The 15392-nt window shown below is 60.1% G+C and overlaps 1 protein-coding gene across 5 annotated transcripts; it reads right to left on the reverse strand.

The window, feature by feature from the left end:
- Window positions 1-89: 89 nt before the first annotated feature.
- Window positions 90-14907, reverse strand: GTF2F1 (general transcription factor IIF subunit 1). 5 transcript variants are annotated; one of them, XM_037888115.2, is made up of 14 exons: window positions 14739-14907; window positions 12976-13035; window positions 12554-12600; window positions 11767-11839; window positions 10947-11140; window positions 10381-10551; window positions 9540-9718; window positions 8911-9058; window positions 8595-8659; window positions 7848-7967; window positions 7072-7145; window positions 1493-1631; window positions 1070-1196; window positions 90-743 (listed from the first exon to the last, which is right to left on the reverse strand). In XM_037888115.2, exons 1-14 carry the CDS (start codon window positions 14901-14903, stop codon window positions 539-541), a joined length of 1767 nt encoding a protein of 588 aa, XP_037744043.2. In that variant the 5' UTR covers window positions 14904-14907; the 3' UTR covers window positions 90-538. The 5 variants fall into 5 exon arrangements, with proteins under 5 accessions (XP_037744043.2, XP_043388436.1, XP_043388435.1 ...); XM_043532501.1 differs by having other exon boundaries at window positions 8595-8656; window positions 8911-9067; window positions 9543-9718; window positions 14739-14856; XM_043532500.1 differs by having other exon boundaries at window positions 8911-9067; window positions 9543-9718; window positions 14739-14856.
- Window positions 14908-15392: the final 485 nt, after the last annotated feature.

The following is a 15392-nucleotide window of genomic DNA, read 5'->3' on the forward strand; positions in this document are numbered from 1 at the left end:
AACCCCTCTCAGAGCAGGGGCCTGCCCCATGCAGGAGTGTCTGGCGGCACGCACCCTCAGCGAGCAATAAACCATCCCTGATGCAGGTCGGAGGAACGAAGAGACACCAGTTTATTGTAACAAGGGGGCAGGACAGCCACTGGTCCCACCTTGGGAGAAACAGAATCAACCCTCTCAAGGGCACCGTGCAGACACCCTGGGGGCAGGGCCCAGGGAGCGCCCGAGGGAGGTAGGGGCCGCAGGGACTGCCCCTGAGCGAGATCTCTCAGGAAACAAGGCAGGCAGGGGGGTAACAGGGACATTCCCCCAGCCTACCTTGTCCCTACTCACCACAAAGTGGCCACATCTGGGCTGCGGAGGGATATGGGTTGAGGTCCCTTGGGGAGCAGGACCCTATGGGCCAGGTCTCCCCACAGCTGACATGGGGGCCCAGGCCCTTACAGCAGGAAGGTTTTGAACCCAGGAAGGAAGATGAGCTTTGCCCTCTGGGCCTGAGTGGGGGAGGGGATGGGGGTGTGGCCTACCCAGGCCCCACCTCTCACTCCTTCAGGAAGAAGTGCATCTTGTCGTTGATCATTTTGCGCTCGGGGTTGAGGCGCTTGAGGATCTGGGCGAGCACGTTCACCGTCTGCTCGCTGCTCAGCCCCGTCTTCTTGGTCTGGAACTTCTTCAGCAGGTCCTTGGTGGTCATGGGCTTGCGGGTCAGGTAGCGGCGCACAGCCTCTTCCGTCAGCTGCACGTCTCTGCGGGGGCAGAATGGGGCCTGAGCCGGGGATGCCGAAGGCCGGGCCACAGCCCGGGAGGTTCTGGGCGCCGAAGGGGATGCCCACAGGCAGAACTGCAGGCACCACCCAATGGGACAGGGGCCGGCTCTGTCCCCAAACAAGCCAGTCAGAGCCCATGTGCTGGCTCCTGCCCCAAAGGCTCTTCCATCTGCCGCCCCTGGGACCGCTCCCGGCTGGTGGCACCAGCCAACCATAGCACCTGGCAGCAGCCCCACCCATCCCCATGGGATTGGCCAATAGGCCCCGATCCCACAGGCTGAGAAGCCCCGCCCCCGGTCACTCACCCGCTGCTGGGGGTGGACTTGCCCGACTGTGGCTGGGGAGTGGACTTGCCCGAGGTTGTCTGGGGTCCCGAGTCCAATTTCAGCCTCTTGGCCGCTGGGAGGTCACCGGATCCCGACTGCCGCTTCCCTACACCAAGACGGAGCAGCTCAGTGTCCTGCCCAGAACCTGTCCCCAATTCCCACCAACAGGCGCCCTGCCCCCTCTGCTGGCGAGGTCAGGAACCAGGCCGCACGGGGTTCTCCCCAGACCCCTGCACGTGGGACCCCTCCTTCCCTGCCTTCAACAGCTGGTGTAAGGGCTGGGTGAGCTGCAGAGGGACGCTGCCCCCTGCTGGCGTTTGTGACTGTTCCAACATCTGGCCTGGAAGCCCCAGGCTGATGCCCCAGCAGAGCCCGATGCGGCCAGCCTGCCCGAGCCCTTACCTTGCTCCAGCTTGCTGGCTGCAGCACGCAGTGTGGAGGATGTGCTGCCTGGGTCCACGGGGGGCGTCCCTGGGCGGCTGTCCCCCCGGGAGCTGCTGGCCGACCCCTTCCGCTCCTTCTTGGGTGGAGTTTTCCTCTTCTAGGTGTCGGGTGAGAAGAGGAGCCGGCGTTGGGCATCGTCCCGAGATTCCTCCTAGCGTACCGCACACCCTGAGCCAAGCCAGGGCACAGGGGGCTGTGCAGAGGAACCACCAGGCACCCCCTGCAACCCACTTGGGCACCCCTCCTTCCCCAGCATCCTCCACACTTGAGATGTCATCTCCACGATGGCACAGAAGCAAGGGGAGATGACTCCCGGCTCCGGGTAAGAACCGAGGGGAGGGCTAGGGAGTCAGAGTGGAATTGGCTCCACAGGGGTGTGGCCAAGGCAGTGGGGTCACTGTCCCCTTATCCCGGAAAGGGAGGAGAGATCAAGGCTGTAATGGTGGGCAGCCTGTCCAGCAGTGCTAGAGGGGTCAGCACCCCACTCCGCTCCCTGGGAAGGGACTCCCCTGCCAGGTTCCCAGTCCGGCCCCCCCCTGCCTGAGCCAAACCACCAGCCCTTTGCTGCCACAAGGAGCAAAGCACAGCGCCCCCAGCCTGGAAGGGACCCCTCTGGGGCGAAAGGGGAATTGGGGCCTTGGGCTCTCTGCTGAGGCCTCCAGCTGGAGGCGGTCAGCAAGATGGGGGTCCCCATCCCCCCAGGAGCCAGGCTAAGAACACCCTCAGCTCGGCGTACACAAGCCAGAAGGGAAGTTAGCTCTCAGCCGGCCGCCTGGGGAGAAAAGGTTACTCACCCTGTGCAGGAACCTTGTTCTCTGAGATGCGTGTCCCTGCGGGTGCCACGTCCCTGCGCTTAGGGTCAGAGATTTTCCATAGCAGCGCCCGTTTGGGCCGCACAGGTGCTACCCCATCTCGCGCCGTGTGCGGTGGCTATGTAGCGCTGTGCGGCCCAACTGCCCTCAGCTCCTTCTCTACCGCAGAGCCCCTGGCTGAACTCTGAAGCAGAGGGAGGAGGGCGAGCAGTGGAGCACCCGCAGGGACACCCGTCTCGAAGAACCTCAGTTACCGCACAGGGCGAGTCGTGTCCCTGTGGGTGCTCCACTTTAGGTGACAGGAGAACAGTGCCCCCCCACTGGAAGGCTAGGGCTTCAGAGTTGGATTTGTTAGCGACGATCACATGGACAATCCTAGTGAGCATCTGCTGTCGAGACTCTCACAATGGCGTAATGCTCTGGGAATGTGCGTGCCAACGCCCAGATCGCCGCTTTACCATTGTCCGTGATCGGTACATGGGTCGGGAAAACTAGAGAGGTGGAAATCGATCGTGTGGAGTGCCTTCAGGGGCAAATCGGGTTGACAACAGCAAAGGTGAATGCAGTCAGAAACCTGTTTTGAAAGTCTTTGTTTAGATATGGCTGATCTCCGATCTTTCTGAAAGGGTTAGTCCTTTCAAGGTCGGAGGCAAGCACCCATCTAGCGTGTGGAACGTTTAGTTCTATGCGGTTTAAGGACAATGATGGTATTTTAGGAAGTAACTTTGGATGAGGTCTCAACGAAACTATCGTTGAAGATTATATTGGGATGGGGTAACGAGAAACATCTGTCAACGAAGACAGTCTATGAACGAGCAGGTAGGTCATCATGGGATCCAAGGAGTGTCCAGTCAGGCATCGCATGATTAGGTTAAGGTCCCAAGGTACAGCGGGATCTCTTACTTCAAGGTAGAGATTTCAAATTCCTCTGAGAAACCATCTTGTTACAGGGTGGGTGAACATTGAGGGGCCGGCAACCTTGCGGCGGAAGGCTGGGATGGCTGCAAGATGCATTCTGATTGAACTCGAGGACAGCCCTGGCCTTTTTAGTTCCAAGATGCAGTCCAGTACCAGTGACAAGGGAGAGGTTATAGCTGAAACGTGCTTTTTGTTGCACCAGGTCTGGAATCTTTTCCATTCACACGGGTACGACTGGCTTTGAGAGAGATTTGTTTAAGTTGTGCCTGTGCGGAACGTATACTGTCCGGAGCCACACCTGCGTGGCCTGCCATATGCCCTGGTAGTTGTCTACATGTTCTGGCCGATACCTGCGGACTGGTTTGGTACCGTGGAGATCAAATTGCCAAGGCTGGCAAGTCTGTGTGTTGGTCAGGAGGCTTTGGCCTCCACTGCGGCAGGGTAGGGCCCAATGAACCCCAGATGCGGTAGATGTCAGTGTTGATTTTTGAGTGTTTATTTGAAGGCCTAGTTGTGAGAAAAGGTCCATAGTTCTCTGTGTAGCCAGGACTGTGTCGTCTCAAGGGGGGGCTTTAAGAAGGCAATTAGACGAGTATGGGAATATCATAATTGCCTGTTGGCGGAGGTGCACCACACCACAAGGAGCTTCCCTGGGGCCAGAGGCCAAAGGGAAGTACTTTGTACTGGCTGGGATCCAAGCCCAGAACAAATCTGAGGAATCTCTGGGAGATGGTGTATGGTAATGTGAAAACATGCATCTAGGAGGTTGAGGGCCGAGATCAATCCCACTGGTCCAGTGTTGGGATTATTGTTGCTAACGTGACCATGCTGAATCATCGTTGTTGAACGAACGAACTTGTTGAGCGTTCTCATGTCTAGACTGGGTCTCCACCCGCTGCTCTTTTTTGGCATGAGGGAATAGTTGGAATAAAAGCTTCTCCCGTGGTGTTGGATCAGAACTGGCTCTACAGCCCCCGAGTGGATTATTTCTTCCTGCAGAAGGTGCCAGGGGGTGGGGTGGGGGGGAGAGGGAGGGAGAGAGAGAAATTGAATCAAGTATCCGTTGTTGACCATTTCCAACACCCACTTATCCAAGGTGACACTGGGTAGAACGGGGTCAGGCGGTTGCCAAACTGATGGATGTTTTCTGGTGGTCACAGCACATGGAGCCAGGAGGCATCTCGGAGCCTCGATCCCATTTTCAAAATGCCTGTTGTGAGGTGGGTTGGTGAGATGCACTTGACCATGTCGGGGGCGGTTACATTTGGGAGGTATCGGTCATTTCCGGGTCGTAGTGTTGTTGAGGTGGGGGAACTGCAGAGGTTCGAGATCTCGAGGTAGCATGGTATCTATTCTGCCGCCTTCTTGGTACAGGTGTGGAGACATGTAATGCTCTCAGCGTCTCTCTTGCAGCCCGGATGGAGTGGAAATAGTCATCGGTCTTCTTGGCAAATAAGTTGGAGCCTTCAAAGGGAAAATCCTCCACTGTCGCTTGTATGTACTTTGGGAGTCCCGAAAGACGTAGCCACAAAGCTCGCCTCATGACCACTGCTGTTGCTATGGAGCGAGCAGCTGTGTCTGCTGCATCTAGGGATGCTTGGAATGCCGTCCTTGCCAGCAGCTGTCCCTCTGTCACGATTGCCTAGAATTGTTCTCTCTTGTCCTCTGGGATACATTGAATAAATTTGTTCAGTTTTGAATAGTTCGTGTGATTATACCTTGACATGAATGCCTTGTAATTGGCAATTCGGAATTGGAGAGCTGCCGAGGAGTATGCTTTACGGCCCAGCAAATCTAGTTTCTTCCAATCTTTGTCATACGGGTTGGTCAGACGTAGTCTCTCCCTTTCGTTCACCGCCAAGACCACCATTGAATTTGGTGTGGGCAGCGAAGATAAAAACTCCATGTCCTTTGAGGGGACAATATAGTTCTTCTCAGCCCTCTTACAGGTGGGAGGGATCGTGGCTGGAGTTTGCCAGACCGCTTTAGCTGGGTCTAAGAGGGCCTTAAGTATAGGCAACCCGATCTTGGTTGATGTGGGCAGTATATCCAGAAACATGCATCGCGACTCTCTTGGTTCCTCTAATGGGATGTGGAGAGAATCTGCGATCTGTCTGAACAGCTCCTGACGCTGTCGGAAATCATCATCAGCCGATAACGGAGGGGGAGGCACGACTGCTTTGGCCGCTGAGGACGACGGTATATTGGGTGCAGGCGTAGCTTCCTGCTTGAGCCTTTCCTCCTGCTCCTTGACAGATTCTTCTTCAGGCTCGGGAGGTCTGGATACTGAAGATGACAGGGAGTGCCTCAGTTCCTCCCTCTGGGTATTGGATGGCCTGGAAAACTGTTGCCTGTAAGCGGCCCATGGATCCCAGCAAGGCCATTGTTGGGGCACAGGCATGAAGGGGGGCATCCATGGGAGTCCATACCAGGGTGTTGGGTCACCTCTGGGCTCCTGGTACCTATGGCGGGCAGAAGAGTCAAGTCGTGCAGCACCCCGACGTGAAGGGCAGCTGCGTGAAGGCACAGAGTAAGCATCATTTTCCTCCTCATCTCCACTGGAGAAGGAGGGGGCAGTCCTGGATGGTGAGGGTGAGCGGGTGGGTACCATGTGCGCCTCCGGCGGTTTGGCGTGTACTGCAGCTGTCCCAGTATGGAGCGGTGGAGACTCTGGCATCTCAGAGATCAATCCGTCTTTTGGGAATCTAAACTCCTGGGGCATCTTCGGTACCGTGGGAGGCAGTTGTGTCAGTGTTGACTGTCTTGTCAGCGCCAAGGTTGTTCTATGTGCCGCTGAATGTCCAGCAGGCGGCGCCAAAGTGCCCGGTGCCATGGGGCTGGTCGGTTCCGTCTTTGAGGCTTTGGGTTTTTCCTTGCCTCTGTCGTCCGACGGTGCAGGCTTGTCCAGTCTTGCCCTCTTGGGGTCCTTGGACTTACCGGCATTGACGATACCGGAGGTCCCAGGAGCGTCATAGGTGCTCAGTATTATACCTGTCGGGGCCAAAGCTACTGATCTCGCTGGGGACCTCTTTCTTTTCCATGGCTCCTTGGTGGGCGGACGTGAGGCTCACTTTTTAGTGTCTTTTCGCGAGGAATCTGTTGATTTCCTCTTCGTAGCCCGCAGGGAGTACGGAGCAGCTGGTGCTGACGGTGACTGTTGTCCAGGGCGGGTCCCGGGACCAGGGTCTGAGGCTGGCCGCAGCGAGTGCTCCTTCGTTTGGGGTTTTGCCTTCAGGTCACGGGCTTTCTGACTGTGAGCCTTAAGGTTAAGGCAATGCGTGCACTTTTGGGGCACGTGTGCCTCTCCCAAGCACCGGAGGCAATGGGGGTGCCCGTCACCGACGGGGATGGCCTCCTGGCAGGAGAGGCACTGTTTGAATCCGGGGGATCCAGGCATAACCCCCTGATTGGAATCAACCTACGGGGGTAATGACAAGGAAATGGGGGGAAAAGAGGGAAAATGGAAACTGACTAAAATTGTAACAAATGCTACGGAACGAGAACCGAGGCACCTGGAGACTCGCTAGGGGTGCTCAGGCCAAGGGCAGCTGGGCCGCACAGAGCTACACAGCTGCCACACAGGGCGCAAAGTGGGGGAGCACAAGTGTGGCCCAAATGGCGCTGCTACAAAACCCTGTGCTCCTAGGCACAGGGACGCACGCACACACACCTAACGCAGAGCACCCATGGGGACATTGGTCAAAGAAGAGCTAAAGGTTTGGGATCCTCTCAAGACCCCAAGCATCCAGAGCCCCCAAGCGGGCAACCCAGCCAGCCCCGCCCCCAAAGGACGCGGGTCGGGGTTACCGCCATGAAGAGTGCAGAGGACGCTTCGCTGTCGATGTCGCTCTCCTCTGACGTCTCCGACTCATCACTGCTGTCTGGAACACATGGTACGGGCGTGGTCAGAGCAAGTCCCTCCCCTCTGAATCACCTGTCAATCTCCAGCCCCTCTGGGGTGCTTGGGGTCAGAGCTCTCTCTCTCTCTACGACCTCCCATGGCCCCTGGCTCTAGCCACCCCAGGGCTCTTCGGTCAGCATACTCAGTCCAGAGGAAGCTTATTTCTAGGCCAGCCAGAGACCTGAACCAAAAGCCTTGGGCTGTGAAGTGGGCGAGGAGTTCCAGCCACAGCACCCCCGCAGTGAGGGGAAGCTCCCCCTGCCCTTGGGTCAGCTGACACAGCATCAACTGAGGGGTGGGATGTGGGGCAGCACAGGGAAGGGTCCTGTCCCCTCTGCAGCTCCCTTTGGAGGAGGCCGGTTGGTAGATACCAGCGCTGTAAGGGTTAACGAGGAGGGGTTTCTGTAGCACCTCCCCGAGGATCTCAAAGTGATTTCATAGCTCCTCCCCCAGACACCCCCATGGGGGATCAGCACCAGCCCTACCTGAGGGGAGGGAAAGTGACCAGAGGCTTGAGTGAGCGAGTGGCAGTTAGAGAAAGAACCCAGGAGTCCTAGTTCCCGCCCCAGCTCTATCCCCACTGAGACACAGTGTAGCTCAGTGCCCATTTGATGACCCAGCAGCAGAGACTGCCACCCTTGGGCCCCCGCAGCACAGCCCCCTCCCTCCCCAAAACATTCACCCTTTTTTTTCTTCTTCTCCTGAGGGGTGGGGGCCTTCTTCTCTTCTTCCTCCTCCTCCTTCTCCTCGGCAGGCTTCTCCTCCTCGCTCTCCTCGCTGCTCTCGCTCGCCTCGTCGATCCCTGGGCAGCCAACCGACAGCCGGCTCAGGGGGCAAGAAGGAGCCGTTTTGCAGCGGTGGAGCCCGGCTTGCGGCCGGCCCACGGGACCATAGCCCACTGCCTATGAGCCACAGTAACCTCCAAGAGAAAGGGCTTCCTGGATTCGATGCCCACAGAGCAGTGAGCTCCCACTGCCTGACTTACCAAGCCCTCGTGCTGGGCGTTTCCAACCCAGGGCCCCGCAGCCCTCTTCTTACCCCGCAGCCCCTCCCGCAAGGGCTGAACAGCTCAGCACTGGCTGGGCCTGCCAACAACCCCCCGCAAGCCAGTTCAGGAGCAAGGTGCTGCTGAGGTTATGGGGGTGGGAAGCGGGGGCCAGAGGCCCCATGTCCCGCAAGGCACTGGGGCAGCACAGCCGAAACCAGCTATTTCACTTGCCGGTTTTCTATTAAAGCAACCGGATTTTTGGATGGAAAACGGACGCTTTTTGCAGAACATTGTTGAACACCTGATTCTCCACCGGAAAGCAGCCTCGATGGAGAATTTCCAACCAGTCGCGATGGCACCAAGGGCCCCGCTGAGGTCCAACGGGGGCTGCCTCCGCCAGGTCTCAGCGGTACCAACAGTGGCCCCGTATCTGCCACGTACCTTTGGGACCGTCCTCTTCCTTTGTCACCTTGGGCTTCCCCACTGTTGCCTCCTCCTGCGAACTGCTGCAAGACACGGGAAGGATTTGAATGGACACAGCCGGGCACAGAGGGGGTGGGGGAGGGAACCTGCCTCTGCCTAGACTAACTGTGCAGGGTACAGCAGAGATCTACGTTCCCAGGACAGGTGGGGAACAGAACAAGCTGCTTAATGGGCACAGGCAGCGCCAGGTAAGGAGCCTAGTGGAGCTGGGCCAGGCACCCCGTTCCGGTGGGGAGGGGTGGAGCAGACCCTGCCCCTAGGGCCCCACCCTTACCTGGATCCGTCTGACATGTAATCTACTTCCTGCCCCTCAAAGTCTCCGTCGTCACTGTCCTCGAAGGCCTCATCGTCCGAGCCCTTCTTCTTCTTCTTCTTCTTCTTGGTCAGCGGAGTTTTCTTCTGGGGCTTGGCTGCCTTCTCCCCTGTAGCATTATGGGAAACAGCTCGCGGTTGACTCAGTGGCAAGGTCATGGCAAGAGCTGGCGTGGAGGTGACAGCCACGGGCCCAGCGAGAGAGGGGGAGTGGGATTAGAGGGAGGGGCTGAGAACCAGGACCCCAGGGTTCTATATGGGGACTCCTGACAGGCTGCAGGCTCTCAGAGGGGTAGCACCATGCTTCGAAGGCACAGGGGTCAGCCTGGGCCCCAAGCTACGTGGATGCTGGCGGGGTTCATGACACAGGCCTAGGCAGTAGCCAGCTCACCTGTTAGCCAGGACACAGGGCTACGTCTCCCATGCAATAAGTGAGAAAGGGGTCGCTGTTCTACGCCTGTGACCCCCAGCAGGGGGCAGCACTGGGCTGAAGACCCAAGCCAGGGCTGTCTCAGTGACCTCAGGGCAACAGAAAGAGGTGCTGGTGGTCCCAGGGCAGCAGGGCTGCCTCAGCCTCCAGGGGCCCCTCACCGTCAGCGTCACTCAGCTCGCTCTCGTCTGAGCTCATCTCCAGGTCGTCCTCCAGGTCGTGGATCTTCAGCTCGCTGCTCTTCTTCTTGGTCTTCTTCTCCTTCTCTTCCTCCTCGTCATCCTGGTCCTTCAGCCGCCGCTGCTGCATGATGGTGAAGTGGTTCAGCACCTTGTTCCGCCTGGGAGGGAGAGGGCGGAGGGTGAGAACGCTGGGGGTGGGACCCCTCCACTGCCTGGCCCTGCCACAGGGGAGAGGGGCTCTGCCGGGACGGAGTGAAACCCAGCCCTATGAGGCTGTTGTTGGGATTGCAAGGGGGGGTGGGGAGAAGGGACTCCCCAAAGCCTATATGATCCACAGGGAAAGGAGCAGGGCTCCCTGGTACCAGGCTGGAAGGGGGGTGCTGGACCCAGAGAGGCCGGTGCTGAGCTCCACGCCTGCCCTGGTGGAAGCAGCCAGGGAGAGGACCAGGGGAGGCCTCTAGCAGCAGCTGGGCCCGCGCCAGTCACCAGACCAACCTCCTGGCCATGCAGAGTGGACTCCTCACCCTGTGATGCCGTGCAGGCCGCAAGGAGCCCCAGATGCAGCACGGGCCATACCCAGACATTGGACTCCCAGCCCGTCCTCCAGCTCCAATCTGCCAGAAGCACAGCCCTTCCTGTGTCAGCCAATTCCTGGAACAATCTCGGTTTGGGTCTAGTGGGTAGAGCAGGGGAGCTGGCAGCCAGGACTCCTGGGTTCTATTCCCCTTGTAGGGAGGGGAGGGGGGTCCCGCAAGTTAGAGCACTGAGTGCCAGGACTCCTGGTGACAGCAGGGCAGGGGCAGCCCATGCCCTCACTCACCGCTCCCACTCCTCCTCCGCCTCCTCGGCCGTCAGGGTGCGATGCTTGGCCACAGGGGTGAAGTTGTACCAGTTGCTAACCGGGAAGGCCTCAAAGGCGCCGTCGGGGCACTGCGTGAAGATGTAGTAGGAGGCGTTCTCGGTCACGCCGCCCTTCTTCACCCCTTTGAACCTGGGCATGAGGGAAAGGGAGAGCTGGATTCAGGGGGGCACCTGGGATCTGGCCGAATGGCCCAGCAGGTGGGGCTGGAAGCCAGGACCCTGGGTTCTATTGCAGGCTCTGGGAAGGGAGCAGAACTAGTAGTTAAATCAAGGAGGCTGGGGAGGCAGGACTCCTAGGCTTCACTCCTGGCTCAGAGGGAGTGATGTCTAGTGGCCAGAGCAGGGACAGCGACCTAGGATTCCTGGGTTCTTCCTCTGCCCCGTGGCATGGCGTTAGTGCCACTCCAACTCTCCCTCTCCAAAGGAGGCTGCTGGCCAACACAGCTGGGGCTTGGAGCGCAGACTGGAGGGGCTCGTGTGTTTGGACCCAGCACTCACAGTTCAGCCCCTGGGACCCCCACTCACTTGCGCCCAGCTTTGCCGTTGACCTTGAGGATCCAGGGCTGGTCCTCGGGCTTGAACTCCCGGAGGACAATGCCATACTTCTTGCGGCGTGCCTCCTCGCGCAGCTTGCGGTTGAACTCGCTGCCAGCCCCCGACTCTGGCATCTCCTCTTCCTGGTAGATCTTCTTGTTGCTGAGATCTCGCTCCATTTTTGCCTAGGAGAGGGAGCAAAGGAGAACGTCACCTCCCCGGCCCTGGGGAGGGAAAAGCCCCCCTGCTTGGTCACCTCGTGCGTCCAGTCCCCCAGCGCTGCATGGCAGTACCCCCACTCAGCTCCCGGCAGCGCCAAGCTAGCGATGGCCGTGGAGTGACCCGGTCCAGGCCGCCCACAACTCCGCACGCTAAGAGCCAGAGTGAACGCTGGGCTTCAGGGCTGAAACCAAGTCACCTCCTGGGATCCCTCGCCAGGCCCAGAGAACAGCCCTGCACCTGGGGCACCGAGAGAGGGCTCGCCGCTGTCTGCAGTATCAGGGATCGATCAGTGCAGGGGGTGGGGCCAGATGGACCCTGATGTGTTCCCCAGCATGGGTGGGCAGGAGCAAGAGGCTGCCCTGTGGTCCAGCGCATTATGGGGGATGCTGGGCCCAGTATTTCTAGCCTTGCTGGCAGGCCCGGCGCCAGATGCAGTGACAACTATTGATCCATCCAGAGTCCAGCACCCCGCTCGAGGGGCCAGGCCGTCAGCGCAGAGGGAGCTCTGGCACCTGGAAGTGCCTCCAAGCAGCAGGCAGGCTGCCCTTGCTATGTGGGGCTAGGGGGCGCAGCTATGGCAGCACCCTACCTGGTGCCAGGTGGTGAAGTTGACCTTGTCGGCGGCGTTGAAGGCCATGATGTTGTACTTCTTGGGTGTGTTTCTGCAGCAAGAGGAGGGCAGAAACCTGAGTGGCCAGCGGCTACAGCTTGAGGAGGGCTGTTCCCCTGCTGCAAGCCTGGCGCTATGCTGAGCGCTCGCTAGCCACGCAGCGAATCACACCCAGGCACCAGAGCTACCCAACCCCTGCTGCCAGAGTGCCTCAGCCCTGCCCAGCCACCCTCCCTGGGGCGTTTGGCCCCCAGGTCCCATTCAGACCCCCATCTCTGTGCTGAGCCCACCACAGGGCCCAGTAGGAGCCAGCAGTTTATACGATACAGCAGGCAGCATGGCTCTATTCCCGGCCCTGCCCTACTCGGTGACCGGGGGCAAACCACATTCCTGCTCCATGGCTCAGTTTCTCTTCCCCACCCTTTTGTCTATTTAAACTGCAAGCTCTTCAGGGCAGACGCCGGGAAGGTCTGGGACAAAGGGCCCTGATCTCAGTTGGGGAGTTACTGTAATACGCCAAATATACGTGGCCCCAGGCCCAGCAATGAGCCTGCTGTTTAGATCAAACAAAACAGAGGCTGGACAGCCAGGGAGACAGGCTGAGACCTACAGCTCGGTTCATCCATTGCCAGAGAACAGTGACCTGAGCTTGATTTGACCTAGCAATGCAAGGGACTCCCCCATCTCCGCTGTTTTCCCCACGGAGATAAGCTTTCAGCAAGGTGCCACATAAGCAGAGAGGGCTGGGAAGTAAGAGAGGACTCACTTGGGTACTCGCACCACATACTCTGTAACCGACTGGCTACTCGTGCCCTGGGGAGAGAACAAAGATTGAGGTTTCCTTTCAGAGGTGTGCGTTAGCCAAGGGCTAGTTAGGAAGCCCCCCCCAAGATCACAGCAGGCGACACAAGAAATGGCTATAAGAATAGCAGCCAGGCTAGCTGGGGAAAAATTATCAAGGGTTCTCTGTCCTCTTGCTTCAGGGCATTAGCTGGGGTCACGAAGGGATTTTCACATAAGAGGAGAGCTGGCAGGCGATGAGGGGTTAGCAGCTTCTTCTGAGGCACTCATGACATGTCACTTGAAGACTGGATACCAAACTAGATGGGCGTATCAGTCTAGGCCAAGCACACAGGGCGTATTTCCCAAACCTATGATGGCTCCAAGTTTGGGAAACTGAGAACTTACCAGGGAGGTCATTTTGGCAGAGATAGGGCTGCGCGTCCACCTGGGCTTCCAGGAAAGGATCTAAGAGAGAAACAAAAAGTCAGGGCTTCTTAGCAGAGCAAGCACTGGCAGGACTACCTTTGTGGGGCTGGGAGGAGGAGCCAGAATCCAAAATCCTAAAAGGGGCAGAGGCAAGGAGAAGCCGACACACATGGGGAAGTGTGGGGATAAGAACAGATGGTCAGAAACTCAGCTGGAGAAGCCGTGCTAGAGCAGGGGGCTGGGAGCCAGGACTCCTGGGTCCTGTTCCCAGCGCTGGGAGCAGAGTGGGGTCTGCTGGTCAGTGCTGGGAATGATATTGGACAAAGGTATAAATCCAGGATACACTGTTGAACCAGTGTCTTGTGTGACCAGTTCCACAGGTGAGTCGGCCCAGCCTGGCCCTCCCCCACAGTGCTTCCTTCCAAGTCCTGCCCCAGACTTCACGCTCCACTCAGAGCCCGTCCCAGTGCCTGCCAACCATCCTCACCAACCCGCTACCCTCAGAGCCCCTTACCCCCTCCCTCCTCCCCCACCGCTAGTGACTCTTACCTCAGCCCCCTCCCCCACTGACCCTTACACCCTCCCCAGTGACCCTTACCCCAGCCCCCTCCTCCACCCCTGACCCGTACCCCTTCCCTCCTCCCCCACCCCCACTGACCCTTACCCCCTCCCTAGTGACCCTTACCCCAGCCCTCTCCCCCACTGACCCTTACCACCTCCCCCTCCCCCACCCCTAGTGACCCTTACCCCAGCCCCCACCCCCACTGACCCTTACCCCTTCCCTCCTCCCCCACCCCTAGTGACCCTTACCCCACTGACCCTTACCCCCTCCCCCAGTGACCCTTACCCCAGCCCCCTCCTCCACCCCTGACCCGTACCCCTTCCCTCCTCCCCCTCCCCCACTGACCCTTACCCCCTCCCTAATGACCCTTACCCCAGCCCCCTCCCCCACTGACCCTTACCCCTTCCCTCCTCCCCCACCGACCCTTACCCCCTCCCCAGTGACCCTTACCCCAGCCCCCTCCTCCACCCCTGACCCGTACCCCTTCCCTCCTCCCCCTCCCCCACTGACCCTTACCCCCTCCCTAATGACCCTTACCCCAGCCCCCTCCCCCACTGACCCTTACCCCTTCCCTCCTCCCCCACCCCCACTGACCCTTACCCCCTCCCTAGTGACCCTTACCCCAGCCCCCACCCCCACTGACCCTTACCCCTTCCCTCCTCCCCCACCCCTAGTGACCCTTACCCCACTGACCCTTACCCCCTCCCCCAGTGACCCTTACCCCAGCCCCCTCCTCCACCCCTGACCCGTACCCCTTCCCTCCTCCCCCACCCCCACTGACCCTTACCCCCTCCCTAATGACCCTTACCCCCGCCCCCTCCCCCACTGACCCTTACCCCTTCCCTCCTCCCCCACCGACCCGTACCCCTTCCCTCCTCCCCCACCCCCACTGACCCTTACCCCCTCCCTAATGACCCTTACCCCAGCCCCCTCCCCCACTGACCCTTACCCCTTCCCTCCTCCCCCACCCCCACTGACCCTTACCCCCTCCCTAGTGACCCTTACCCCTTCCCTCCTCCCCCACCGACCCTTACCCCTTCCCTCCTCCCCCACTGACCCTTACCCCCACCCCCACCGACCCTTACCCCTTCCCTCCTCCCCCACCCCCACTGACCCTTACCCCAGCCCCCTCCCCCACTGACCCTTACCCCCTCCCCCAGCCGCCCGCAGTGACCCTTACCCCGCCCCCGGCTCGCCCCCTCTCCGCCGGCCCCGCTGCTCCGCGCCAAGCGCCCCGCCCACGCCAATGACGGAGCGGCTGCGTGCGCGTGCGCCGCTCGCCGCGCATGACCGGAAGCCGGAGCCCCCTCGCACCGGAAGAGAGGCCAGCCGTGATGGTTGCCATGGGAACCTGCACGGCCGTGCCCCGCCTCCTCAGGGAAAAGGGGCGGGGTTACCTCCACGGCGGGGCAGCTATCACCGCCTGGGCTGCGGGGGGGTAGGGGCCCCTTGATCCCGGGGATGGGGGATGGGGGGGTACAGGCCCCTTGCCCGGGGGGGGGCTCTGGTGCCCGTCGCCCCAGGGGTGGGGGGTACGGGCCCCTTGATCCGGGGGGGGGCTATGGTGCCTGTCGCCCCGGGGGTGGGGGATGGGGGGTACCGGCCCCTTGATCCGGGGGGGGCTATGGTGCCTCTTGTCCCAGGGGTGGGGGATGGGGGGTACGGGCCTCTTGATCCCGGGGGGGGGGGCTATGGTGCCTCTTGTCCCAGGGGTGGGGGATGGGGGTACGGGCCCCTTGATCCCGGGGGGGGCTATGGTGCCTCTTGCCCCAGGGAGGAATGGGGGGGTACGGGCCCCTTGACCCCGGGGCGGGATGGGGGGTAATGCAGCTGC

This window comes from Chelonia mydas, chromosome 20 (genome assembly GCF_015237465.2).
Source record: "Chelonia mydas isolate rCheMyd1 chromosome 20, rCheMyd1.pri.v2, whole genome shotgun sequence".
Lineage (NCBI taxonomy): Eukaryota > Metazoa > Chordata > Testudines > Cheloniidae > Chelonia > Chelonia mydas.

Excerpts from the sequence above, each read along its gene's own strand:
- GTF2F1 (XM_037888115.2), bottom strand. The coding sequence starts at position 14,903 with ATGGCAACCATCACGGCTGGCCTCTCTTCCGGTGCGAGGGGGCTCCGG. Across the intron at positions 13,036-14,738 it reads GGGGGCGAGCCGGGGGCGGG|ATCCTTTCCTGGAAGCCCAG; the intron begins GTAAGGGTCACT and ends TTTCTCTCTTAG. Across the intron at positions 7,968-8,594 it reads GGAAGAGGACGGTCCCAAAG|GGATCGACGAGGCGAGCGAG; the intron begins GTACGTGGCAGA and ends TTGGCTGCCCAG.